Here is a 12577-nt window from a genome sequence, read left to right as displayed (position 1 = left end):
CCATTCTCATTAAAAAGCTAGGTGACTGTGGCATTGATGCCTGCACGGTCAGATGGGTCGCAAATTGGCTGAGGGGCCATACCCAGGGAGTGGTGGTGGATGGGTCATATTCGACCTGGAGGGATATGGGCAGTGGAGTCCCCCCAGGGCTCGATCCTCAGGCCTGCACTGTTCAATTTCTTTATTAGGGACTTGGACGAGGGGATGAAAAGCACCCTGTTTAAATTTGCTGACGACACCAAGTTACGGGGTTACGGGGTGGGCAAATGAGAATAGGATGGGATTCGGTACTGACAAGTGCAGGGTACTGCACTTGGGCAGTAAGAACCAGCAGCATACCTATAGGCTGGGGAACTCCCTTCTCGAAAGCACAGTGGCAGAAAGAGATCTTGGAGTCATTATCGATTCCAAAATGAACATGGGCTGCTAACGTGGTCAATAAGGCTAAATGCACCTTGTCCTGCATCCACAGATGCATCACAAGCAGGGCCAAGGAGGTGATCCTCCCCCTTCTATGCGACGCTGGTCAGGCCTCTTGGAGTACTGTGTCCAGGCCACATTTGGAGTACTGGGCGCCACACTTTAGGAGGGACATGGCCAGCATTGAGAGCGTCCACAGGAGGGCCACTTGCATGATCTGGGAACAGCAGGACAGACCCTATGAGGAGAGGCTACGGAACCTGCACCTGTTCAGCCTTCACAAGAGAAGGCTGAGAGGAGATCTGGTGGTCATCTATAAACTTACCAGGAGGACCAATGGGGAATGGGAAAGACCCTGTTCCCCCAAGCACCTCCTGAAGTAACAAGGAATAATGGCCATAAGCTGTTTGAGAGTAGGTTTAGGCTGAACATTAGAAGACACTACTTCACAGTCAGGGCAGCCAGGATCTGGAACCTACCAGCTTCCAAGGGAAGTGATGCTGGCTCCTACCTTGGGGGTCTTTAAGAGGAGGCTGGATACTTACCTAGCTGGGGTCATTTGAGCCCAGTATTCTCTCCTGCCCAGGGCAGGGGGTCGGACTTGAACCTAAGATCTACTTGGGTCCCTTCCGACCCTACATCTATGAATCTGAACAGCACAAAATCATGTAGGATGTGGAGAGTCAGTGGAACTCCACATACCTGATGCTCAAGAAGCTGGTGGAGCAACAGAAGAACATCCATATGATGGCCTTGCTCGGGGAGATTGGGATCAGCAGCTCTCTGAACAGAGCTGAGTGGGATACCATCTCCCGGATCTTGGCGGTCCTCAAGCCCTTCCTCGAGGCCACCGAGACCCTCAGCGCTGGCGATGCCCTACTTAGCCAAGTGGTCCCTGTAGTGAGGGAACTTCAGAGCCAAATAGAGAGCTTCCAGGGGATCAGTGTTTCTGGCTGGGGCAAGCTGCTGTCACCAGACATGCAGGCACTGGTGAAGCAGCTGAAGGGGGGCATCAGGAAACAGCTTTATCCCTTGCGGTCCAGTATGGTCCACACACTGGCTGCCATGTGTGACCTGATGGTGAAGGGCAGCATATGCAGCAGCCAAAGCCTGAATCAGTGGATGGAAGTACTGGTGAAGAGAGTCAGGGAGGCAGAACAGCAGAGGCAGGGGGACGTGGAAGAGGGGGATCCACTGTCTCATGCTGGCACACCATCCACCAGCCAGTCTCCTCCTCCACCACAGGTGCTGCCAATGTGGGCCAAGGGCATGGCTTCCATGGTGGGGGCCAGAGGCGCCAGATTCCACCATCAGGCAGGTAGCACTCAGGCCTTGGTGGCTGCCTATCTCTCTGCGGATGTGGAGGTACTGCTGTGCGACCACTTGGCCTGCTTGGCAACCCAGAGCCAGATGTGGCTGGATCTGGCCATGGTTGCTTAGGAACATCTGTCCTGTCCATTTACCAATGTTCTGAGTGAGAGGGTGTTCAGCATTGCTGGGGATGTAGTGACATCCCACTGAACCTGCTTGGATCCTGGTTTGGTGGAGCAGCTGGTGTTCTTCAAGGTGAACTTCCCGCTGCTGGGGTTCTCCTAGCTCTAGGTGCAGATGGAGTGAATGCCACCATCCTCACTCGTCCATACCTATTTCCTTTTTAAATTTTTAAAAAATATTTAATGCTCTGCTCTCAGAGCTGGAGGGGGCACTCACTGCATCACCAGTCAGCAGGGAAAGAACATGTCCCTGCTGAGCTTCTGTGCCATGATGAAATTGGAGGTATGGATTGGGGCTTTGGGGAAGGAGGAGGCCCCAGGTCCTGGGCATGACCATTAAAACTGCGCTCTGCCAGGATTGGGAGGCCTGGTGGGACTGCTGGTGGCTCAGCGGCCTGAGGAAATGCCAGAACTGAGGATCCCCCTGGTGAAAGGCGGGTAGGAGGTGCCACAAACTCCAGCCACTGCACATACGTTCACAGTCCTGGCTGGGGAAAGCCCAGACCCGTCACATCTTTGACAGGCCTCAGGCTTGCTGGTTGCAGTGGAGTTACGAGGCTCCAGGTGAGCTCAGCTTAGCTGCCTGGGATGCCAGCTTTTGGGTTGAAAAATCCTTTGTCAGGCTGAGGAGGCTGCTGCGGCTGGTGTGTGTGTGCTCTTCCTGGATGGAAGGAATAGTAAAGAAGCCAGAGGCTGGCATGCAATGCAGGCAAGAAAGCAAGTCAGTGAAAATGGAAATGGAGGCATCAGAGGCTGAGGGACAGGCTGGAGTGTAGGGGGAATAAGGGGAATGTAGCAGGACAGGTAAAAGTGGAGAGGTGCCTGGGGAGTCGGATGTCCAGCAGGTTGTAGCATGTCAGAATTCCAAAGTCAATATTGAGTCCATGAGTTTCTGTACCTAGGAAGTTGATGAAGTGCAGTTCATAGGCTCATCTGTGAAAAGTGGTTTGTAAATTCCCTTTGAGGATCAGGCCTGAGAGATTGGAGACAGGTGGTGTTCTGTTGTTGTCTTTGATAGATTTTTGGTGTGCACTCATTCTGGTGCGCAGTTGTTGCTTGGTGTCTCCACGTATTTTCCGTCAAGGCACTTGGTGCCTTGATGGAGATATGTTTTGTATTGTGAAGGTATCTTCATACTGGAAATATTGTTGGGAGGTTTTGTGTCTTGTCATGGCATGGCCTGGATCTATTCAGTGTGTTTTGGGCAATAGGAAGTTGACTTCTGATGATGTGGTTAGCAAGGTTCAGTGCTTGTTTGAATTTGCAAACCACTTTTCACAGATGAGCCTATGAACTACACTTCATCAGCCTCTTAGGTAGCAGGTACAGAAAGTGATGGACTCAATATAGACATTGGAATTCTGACATGCTACAACCTGCCAGACATCTGACTCTCCCCAGGTTCCTCTGCACTTTTTCCTGTGCTGCTACAAACCCCCTTCCCCACCACCCCAGCCTGTCCCTCACCCCCTGGTGCCTCCATTTCAATTTTCACTGACTGGCTTTCTTGCCTGCATTGCATGACAGCCTCTGGCTTCTTTACTATTCCTTCCATCCTGGAACAGCGCACACACCAACTGCAGGTGCTTGCTAAGCCTGACAAGGGTTTTTTCAACCTGAAACCTTGCTAAGATATATTTCTATAACTATACAGTTGGTCTGCTAAAAGATACCAGATTAGATTGACCCAAAGAACCTTGTCTACCAGTGCCATGTCCTTAGACCAAAACCCCTAGCACCTGAGTGGAAGGATGCAGGGCCCTGGGCACATCTAAGCCCCAGCCCTGGGGCTTAGGAGAGTGCTCTGGCAACTGCTGGGAAAGAAGCTCCTGCAGGAGCAGAAGAGAGGCTCTGTCACAGTTTGGCTCCCTGAGATTCTGCTGGTGCTACTGTGCTGCTCACTAAGTTATTATTACCAGTTGTTATTTGAAGTGGTGGATCGTACTGAGGCTGTAGGGGAGGAGGAGACCTCATTGGGGCACACTACTGTGTCATGTACAGGTGCCAGTGAGGGTGGGCACGCGCACACACACGCATACACACATGCACACCTCCCCTCCCCCATGAGTTTTGCTTGAGGTGCAGTTTCCCAGAAACCCCTGTACCTATCTCCTTGAAACTTGCCAGGTGTTGTGGCCCCAGCTTGGGCTGCCATGCCTGCTGTTTTCATCCAAATCTGCCACAAAATGACAAGGTTATAGGCAGTTTTGTGCTTCCCTATTATAGCTTATGGGCGAAACGTCAAAACAGTGAAACAGTTTCAACAAAATGAAACGGAGCAGAACAGTGCTTACAAAACTAAATGAAACTTGAAACACTGTCCTGTTGAAATGGCAAAACGGAAGTCAAAATGAAATGGTACCATTTTACACAGCTCTAATGTGTCCCTCCTGGGCTCTTATGGGCTACAGGCTCCTTGCCCCCCATGGTCTCTGGCTGTGGTCCCTGACCTTTGGTCTCCCTAGAACCTGGCTGCACTCCTAAGCTAGTTGGGATCTCTGAGCTACTTGGCCCCAGCAGTCTTTGGCAGTGGTCCCCGATTTTCACTAGACCCTGGCCCAACTCCTAGGCCAGTGAGACCTTTGGGCTCCCAGGCCCTACTGACAACTTACAGCCCCTCCTGGGCTCCAGGCTCCCAGACCTCAGTTCTTGCCCCTCCTGGACTATAGGCTCCTTGGTCCACTTGGTCTCTGGCTGTGGTCCCTTACCTTCGGTCTCGCCAGACCTTGGCCCTGCTCCTAGGGCAGTTGAGACTTGGGCTCCCTTGGCCCTGCTAATACTTGCCACTCTTGGGCTCCAGACCTCTGGGCCCCAGCCCCTCACTTCCTCTGGCCCCTTTCCTTTGCTGGGCTTCAGGCACCCTAGCCCTCTGTTCTCTGCCACCCCTGTCGAGGCTGTGGGCTCACTCGCCCCTGTTCTCAGGTTTATGTATTCCAAGGCCTGCCTGTCTAGGCTCTGGGTTCACCTGCCCCTGTTCTCAGGCCTGTCTATTCCAAGGCCTCTGTGTGGCTTACCCAAGCCCTGCTGTTGTGATAGGAGCCCTGTTTCCAGCAGTTTCACTCTCTGGCCCCTGGGGCTAGACTGCCTGACCAGCTTAGGCGCTGAGTTTATCTGTCTCAAGCCTGGCCCCCTTCTGGTCAGATGACTTCCTAGTGGGGGTAGGGGCTGCTCCCTAAGCAGCCTTTTTTCTCTTATAGTGACAGGTGTGCCAAGCACTGCGTTAATATAGGCTTCTATTTAAACTGTAGAATCAAATCCTTGTAGTGAATATTTGCCTCAGATTCCATTTAAAAATAACCAGCAAAGCTCTACTGATAGCTGAAAAGCATTGTGTATACACTCTGGTCCCTTTTTAATGCTTTTATTTCTGTATCAGTAGCTATTACAAATAAATACAGTCACTAAATTGGTGCTGTTTGAGGCTCCCCTGTCGCCTTGGGCACCTAGACTGAGTTTCATTTGATAGTAGGAATTATCCACAGGGGAACAGAGTCCTAAGATGTGGCTGACAGTTGCCCTTTCCTCAGATTGGCTGAGTTGCTATAAAGCTGATCAACTATAGGTTTTGTTGCTGCTAGAATGCAAGTAATTTGTATTAATATATTTAGGGGAGAAAAAACAAATGCGGAGTCACCAGTAGTGCGAGCTACTGCTTCAGATTTAAAAACTGCTGTAAATCTAATATATTACACACAAATAAGCAGCAGCCTTTGGTATAGCATACTTTTCGGTAGGGCTGTCTTGGAATAAACCGCTGCATAGAGCTATAAGGCACGGAAGTGGTGGGTAGTGATAGCAACAGCAGGAACTGTTGCTGAGTTGGGAGCTGGAGTCACACTTCTGAATCCCCCAGTACAAGTCTGGCGTCATTCCAAGGCCTGTGATCCTTGTAGAATGAAACACTTTGATTAGAGCAGTGAAAACACTTTGATGCCAAAACCCCCCAAAGCCACTCAGAACTCGGCTTATGTTCCACTGAGCAGCTGTCACTCTTCTGCACCAAAAGCCAACAGAGAGTGACATTGTCTGTAGCCATCATTCCTCACCACTACTGTTAGAACAGGGCATCAATAAAAGATAAATGTCTCTTCCTTTAAAAACAGCTCTCCTCGTGCCCTTGTGTTTGTTTGTTTGTTGTTTTTTGACAAGGTTTTTAGCATTTGTATGTTGGCAGATGCTGATAATTGCATGACTCTACAGTCAAGTCACAGGTCACTATACATGTAGCTTCTCTTGTTGAGGGTTTCAAACCTGTGATCTTTTCTTCTGGTACACCACATTCCTTCCATGTCCACTGTTTTTACACCCATCTGTTGTATGCTTTTGAGAAGCCTGTTCCCTTTTTCTAGTGAAGGGAATTAGATTAAATTGTAAGTGTCCCATCTTCCTCTCTCAAGGGTCCAGTTGTATAAGGAATTAGAATCATTCTGCTTCTTTCCTTATACTGCAGGAGGAAAAAGCCAAAGCATACAAGAAGGAAAAACAACGAGAAAAGAAGAGGAGGGCTGAGGAAGACTTGACATTTGAAGAGGATGATGAAATGGCAGCTGTGATGGGTTTCTCTGGCTTTGGCTCAACCAAGAAAAGTCACTGATCAGCCCTGGACTTTCCTCTTTCTTGATACAGATTTCTTTATACCTAGGGGACTGTGGAAAATTCTTTAAAGACTTGACAGAACTTGTACGTAATTATCCCAGTAGAAGCTGGCTGGAGCAGCTGAGAAATGATTCTACACTGAACCTGTGCTACAGAACAAGTTGTGCGCCTTTCGTTAGTGCCCCACTGCCTGCAGAGCCTGACTGGCAAACTTGTAAATTTTAAATAAAGAGACCTTTAAATTAGTCTTTTCTCCAAAAAATCCCCCTGTCACACTCTGTAGTAAATTCTACAGAGTTGTCATGGTATTTGGCTTTGATTCTTTTAATCTATTGTATAGAGTCTGCAAGCTGAATGTTTCTTCTGGAAACCCTATGGCCTTTGGCCATCTCATTCTTTGTACTAGTTCTGGCTGCTTGTCACTTGGTGTTCTTTGGCCTTGTGCGTGCAGGAAATATTCTGCTGGGTACTTTTTTGTGCTAATAAATTAATAAAACCCTGTACAGACAGTATCATTCAGGAATCATTCTATCTGTAAAATGGGTATAATTTTTGTTTCCTTGAGATGTAGGTGGTAATTCTAACTTTTTTTTTTTAACCGTGCAACCAAAGGAGTTGCACTTGAATGAGTGTTTATTCTGGTTTGTATAGGTTGACATTTTGATTTCTTGTTTTAAGAGGAGCTTGAGGCTGTTTGGACTCTGAACATATTGAAACTTTCTTTTATACTTTATCTGTAGGAATAATGAATTCTACTTTCGTAGATGTTTCTTAAATTCATTGACATAACCACAGTTTCATTAGCATGGGTAAGAAATACCTCTCTGGGATTTACCTAGGTAAATTTACCTAAGGCACAACCCCCCCCCCCCCCCCCCCCCAAATATTGCACATTATTTGCCAAAAACAAAAAAATTTTGAAAACTGAGTTTTGTAGAGATTTTAAGTGAGAGTTGGGGTTCTGTTGAATTTAGTAGGTGAAAGCTCTTGTGGCATATATAACTTTGGTGAAGGGGCATATTTGGAAGTCTGGTGTATGTATGTATTTTATAGGGAATCCCAGGCTGGCATTTCTTATCTAAGGTATAAGTGACCTGTAGTTTTTTAATGACCACTTATATTCACCCCTACGTTAATCTAAGCTTGTTTAGGGGCTTTCTCTTTCCCATCTTGTGTCTGACTGGGGGGACTGCTTTCTGAGTCACTTCAGCTTTGCTGGTTCCCTAAGTCCTTTTCATTGCTCCCTTTTATTTACTTTAGTCAAATCCTCTGTGACTCATCTGCTTTACTGGTTAGAAGGATTTACATCTCCTGCAGCTGATTTTTTTATAGTGCTGTCTCCTTTTATATTGATGGGATCGTTGTTCTTGCCCTTCTCTGTACCTTTATGAAATTTCAGACCTAAGGAAGGGCTGCAATGTATTTAGTCATCTTTTTTTCTAATACATGTAGAATAAATCCTATAATGCTTTGCTGCTGTTTTAATTCCTTAATCTTAGACTGCTGACAGCTTCATTGCCTCGGACATTTCCACTTCAATTCAGATTATAATCCCCATTGAAGATGCTATTGAAATGATATACAGCCAGTAGCATTGCCAGTTGAGATACAACTGTCCTTGGTGATTTGCCCCTTTAAACTCAAAAAATCTTTTTAGTTTAGCTCAAACTCCCTAGTGCAGAAAATGGAAAAATTAATTTAATTCCAACCACATACCTTCCCCTGTTCAAACCAAACCACAAGACTCTCATTTGAATGTCTGAGAGAAAAGCTGTCTATGATTTGTACCCTTTTGAGTGTAGAGGGAAAAGGGATTATACTACCATAGCGCTGTTTCATGTGAATTAAAAGTTTATGATGTTTTGGATATCATTTTTAGACCAGCCGTTTTTACCCTGGTTAGCAGCATTGCAGCCAGCCCTGGACCCTTTCCTTCCCCTTGCCTCCTCTTTGGTCAGACACATTTGCAAACAGTTCATTGCTGCAGACTCAGATAATTAAGTTTGGTTGATGTTAATGAGAGGCAGCATGGTCCACTGGATGATGGGGAGTAATGGGGCACCAGGACCTCCTGCATCTTGGCTCTGCTCTTGAGGGCTGCATGACTGTGAGAGTAATTAGCTGAGTTCTTCAATACACTATATGAGTATTAAATGCTAAATTACTCCTGGACACAAGATAAATTCACTCTCACTTTGCTGGCAAACAGGTTGGGGTGGGTGTTGTTTCTGATGGAATAATGTGAAATTCAGTTAAGCAAGATTTTAGCCCCTTGCAGCCGTGTTAAGGTTAAGATGAGACCATTCATACCTAGATCTAGATACGTTTTTGATGCTCTTTGGTTAGGTGTGCAGCATTACCAATAAAGTATTATCAGTGGGAGAAGGTAGACCCTCGTATCCCCTAACTATCTTGGAGTGTGTATTTTGCTTGCAGGGATGGATACAAATTGTCTCCAAGGTCTCCTGGAAAAGGGGAAGATACCTCTGCAGAATAGTGGGGGGGAGATGTTTTCTGTTTGCTTGATTTCCTCCCCAGTCTGCATTAAAAGCTTTTTACCTAAACCCAAGCCTGAGGGCATCTCCCTCAGCTGGGCCTAAGCATCCGCCTACACAAACCAGTATCTTTGCCTACTTCCTCCATCCCAGTGCTGGGTCTGTGCTCTCAAGGGGGAGGCTCTTTGTCTTGGTTACTTGCTGGGAGCAGTGGAGTGTGCAGTAGCAGAGATACAGGCTCTTGCTGGATTCCCAGCAGCAGGAGCTGCCTCTAGCCAAGGATGAAAAGCCAGTTTCATGGGAGGAAATAATATTTAGAAAAGAGAAAAAGATAACATTCTCCTGCACAGAGCTTTAACCCTCTACTCCCTGCTGCCTGCACTGAGAATAATAACCCTTCATTCACCTTCTCTTCAGCTCTTCTGCATAGGGCATTAACCCTTCATTCACTATCTTAACACTGCTGCACAGGGCATCTACTTTCATTTCCCCTTTTTTCCCCTCCTTGGTTATGAAAAAAGAATAAAGGAGTTGGAATAAATTTGTGGATGGGATAGAAGGACAGAAAGGGGAATTCTGGCTCTCTAGTTAGAGTGTGTGGAGTTGTAGTCCCTGGGTTGCAGTGAAGCATGGAATGAGGGGTTGGTTGTTTTTGTTTTGTTTTGTTTTTTTTTACTGTTTCTGGGCTTTGTAGGATACTACAAGGGGCTGGTGTCAGGGGGGTTTTCTTCTCTGTCTTCAGAAACTTTGGATGTTGGCTACAGACAAGGCTGGAGATTTTGATGGGTTTGCCAATGCTTCTGCTGGGACTAAAAAATCGAGGTTGCTGCCTAGAGGGTCTTGCTTCTCCATGCAGGGTCAGGCTGGTTGCCACATTTGGGATCAGGAGGGAATTTTTACCCTGTGATCAAAATCCCATGTGTGCGTGTGTTGGGGGGGAGGGTGCCGCCTTCCTCTGTAGCAGGGGGCCTATCCTCCTTTGGAACCCTATTAACCTATGACCTGAGTTCCTATTTCTGTTTATCTTTTATCCCAAGAATGTAATTGTTATGTAGTTAGTGGCCTCCCTCTAACCACTGACAGGGGGATTTAGTTTTCCTGGTGGGCCTAGACCCATAGAGTCTGCATAACAAATAACAGATGTTCTCGTAGCAGGACCAATGCATTGGCAGTGCCTTCATCTCCCTGCTTTCCCTGTAGTAAGTGAAGGTGTTCTTGGTTTTTTGGGGCATTGTACCTGGTAGTTGTGCAAGGGGATAGTTCATGGTATTTAAAAAGTAGGTTAAATGCATGTTTTATGGGATGGCTTAGATAGGTATGATCCTGCCTCCAGCAGGGGGCTGGACTAGATGCCTTCCTGAGGTCCCTTATAGCCCTGCTTTGCTGATTGTACATTCCAGCCAAAGCATTAGCCCTTTTCTTCATCACTACCCCACAACTTTTCAAACTGTCTCCTTCTCCTGGTTCTATGTCCTGCCAGTGCAATATTTTGGGGGTAAGCCTTGACTGCCACATGACTTGCAGTCCCCAGGGGCTGCATACAGCACAGCACTGGAAGGACTCGCTCCCCATGTGGATGTCTCTGGCCCTTACAAAACCTTCATGCAGCACCAGCCAGCTCTGAGCCAGCTGGGGTGCAGTGTAGAGAGGGCACATACTGTAGGGTGCAGCATCTGCTGCTGCCACCCTCATTTCTCTGGGCCCCAGGGCCCTGGCAGTGGAAGTCTCTCAGGTTTGGACATGTACAGGGGGAGGGAGGACAGGGTAAGGTTGCCTGCTGCTCCCACCCTCTATTACACCCATGATTTGTATAATATTTCTTCAGAATAGGCTTGGCCCTTCCTGTACTAGTTCTTATAAGACCTGATTAACTTGTTCATCATATGGTAAGTTGTGACCCAGCAACACATTCAATCAATCAATGGCATGGTAACGAGAGGAATAAGTCACAAAGTTATTCCACAAAAAATGTGTAAATAACATGGCTGATTTATATCATACCATTAATTGAACCAGTGGCCAGGTGCACTCCAGGGCTGGGAGCCCCATCTGTTGATGGGGTGCTCATCTGCAGGGTTGTATGAGCCTGCAGCTGATGTGGGCTTCCAGCCCTGGGGGCATACCATGTGCTCCTGCAGCTGGGAGCCTGGGTCATCTCTAATGCATCAGATCCCACTGCACCTTTACCTGAATATCTGGCAGCGGTCTTAGGGCTCCCCAGCGTGGTGTGGCCTTTTGTGTCTCCTGGGGTGGTGGGGGGAATCTGGCCCCATGAACGATCCCTGAGCAATGGGTTCCCACCTGGACTGGGCTTTACCCAGTGGGGCTCAGAGACCCAGGGGTGGGGTGGCAGCAGGCTGTAATGCTGTGGATGAGCATCACCCACTGCCCTGGGGCAGTCCTCATGCACTGGAGCGCAGCAGAGCTTTGTGCATGCAGCGGCTTAGCTCTAGCCCACGGGGAGCAAGGAGCCAGGATGTGGTCAGCTGTAAATGTTCTATTACTGTTTAATGCAATTAAATATTGATGGCAGACTTGGAGAAGCGCATGGGTTTTTATGTCAGGCAATGAAAAAATCAGCTCCCACTGTCTCTTCGCTTCATTTTGCCCATTGTCTCCCCAGCAGTTGTTCCAGCCTCCGAACTGTGAGTGCTCTGTGCCTGCCCAGAGGATCTGCTGTGGAGTGCAGGCACCATCAAGGCTGCTCCCCCAGCATAGGGCAGCCAGGCGGGCACAGAAGTGGGGATTGTCAGGCTCGTACCAAGGCCCCGGTGCTGAAACAGACCAAGCAAGCCCTGGACACACTGTAGATTAGAGACCTGCCGTAGATGCGGGTTGCACCTTGCACTTTCCTGGTGATCCCGTATGTGTTTGCAGGAATCACTTTGTTCCCAGTGGAGGCTGCCAGCTCTTTGAGGCAAGGACAAAGGGGCCTCCATCACTGGCAGGTGCTTTAAGGTGCCACCCGCTATGGATTGGAGCAGTCACTATTTCTGCCCTGCATGGGTTTAACAAAGGGTGTCACTGACTTCCTGGGGAAAGGCATCCAAGGTCTCCTGAACCCTCTGCTCTTAGCAAAAGCCTCCAAAGCCAGCCCCACTCTCATGGTGCTTCTAGATTTTAGCATTTCACACCTGTTTAACACCCACTGAATCAAAGTTTAAGCACTTGGTGCTGGATACATTCTTCCTCCTTACACAGAACATATGCTAATCCTGTCCCAGTTAAGCAACAGCGATTGCTGTTCACTATCATTAGGCTAAATCACTTTCATGGGAGACATCCTTATAAAGCCACCATCCTCATTTACTTTGTCCCAGTAATGGTAGCAGAGCTAGTACACTTCCAGTCTGAAGCACTTTGCAAAGTGTGTACCTCCAGCAGTTCTGAACTGCAGCAATGGCTGGGCAGTATAGAGGGTAGCACAACACTGAGCAGTAGAACAGGTAACTCAGGTAGATTCTTGCAAAATGTTTCATACATTCCTTAGCATTCTCACAAAGTGCCAGCCATGCTTTAGGTCTTGCTTGGAAAAAATCCACCTACAGAAATGCATATGACTTAGCACCTACC

At 47.8% G+C, this 12577-nt stretch overlaps 1 protein-coding gene across 2 annotated transcripts in view; it reads left to right on the top strand.

Moving 5' to 3' along the window:
• The window catches only part of ZMAT2 (zinc finger matrin-type 2), a 26849-nt gene extending 19828 nt beyond the window's left edge, over positions 1–7021 (top strand). For both annotated transcript variants that reach the window (XM_025216107.1, XM_014524925.2), the window contains exon 6: positions 6364–7021. In XM_025216107.1, coding sequence (XP_025071892.1) covers positions 6364–6507 — 144 coding nt within the window. In that variant the 3' untranslated portion in view covers positions 6508–7021. The remainder of the gene's footprint in view (positions 1–6363) is intronic.
• Positions 7022–12577: the final 5556 nt, after the last annotated feature.

Source organism: Alligator sinensis, unplaced genomic scaffold (assembly GCF_000455745.1).
Source record: "Alligator sinensis unplaced genomic scaffold, ASM45574v1 scaffold14_1, whole genome shotgun sequence".
NCBI classification, from domain to species: domain Eukaryota; kingdom Metazoa; phylum Chordata; order Crocodylia; family Alligatoridae; genus Alligator; species Alligator sinensis.
This window is presented reverse-complemented; position numbering and strand designations above follow the sequence as displayed.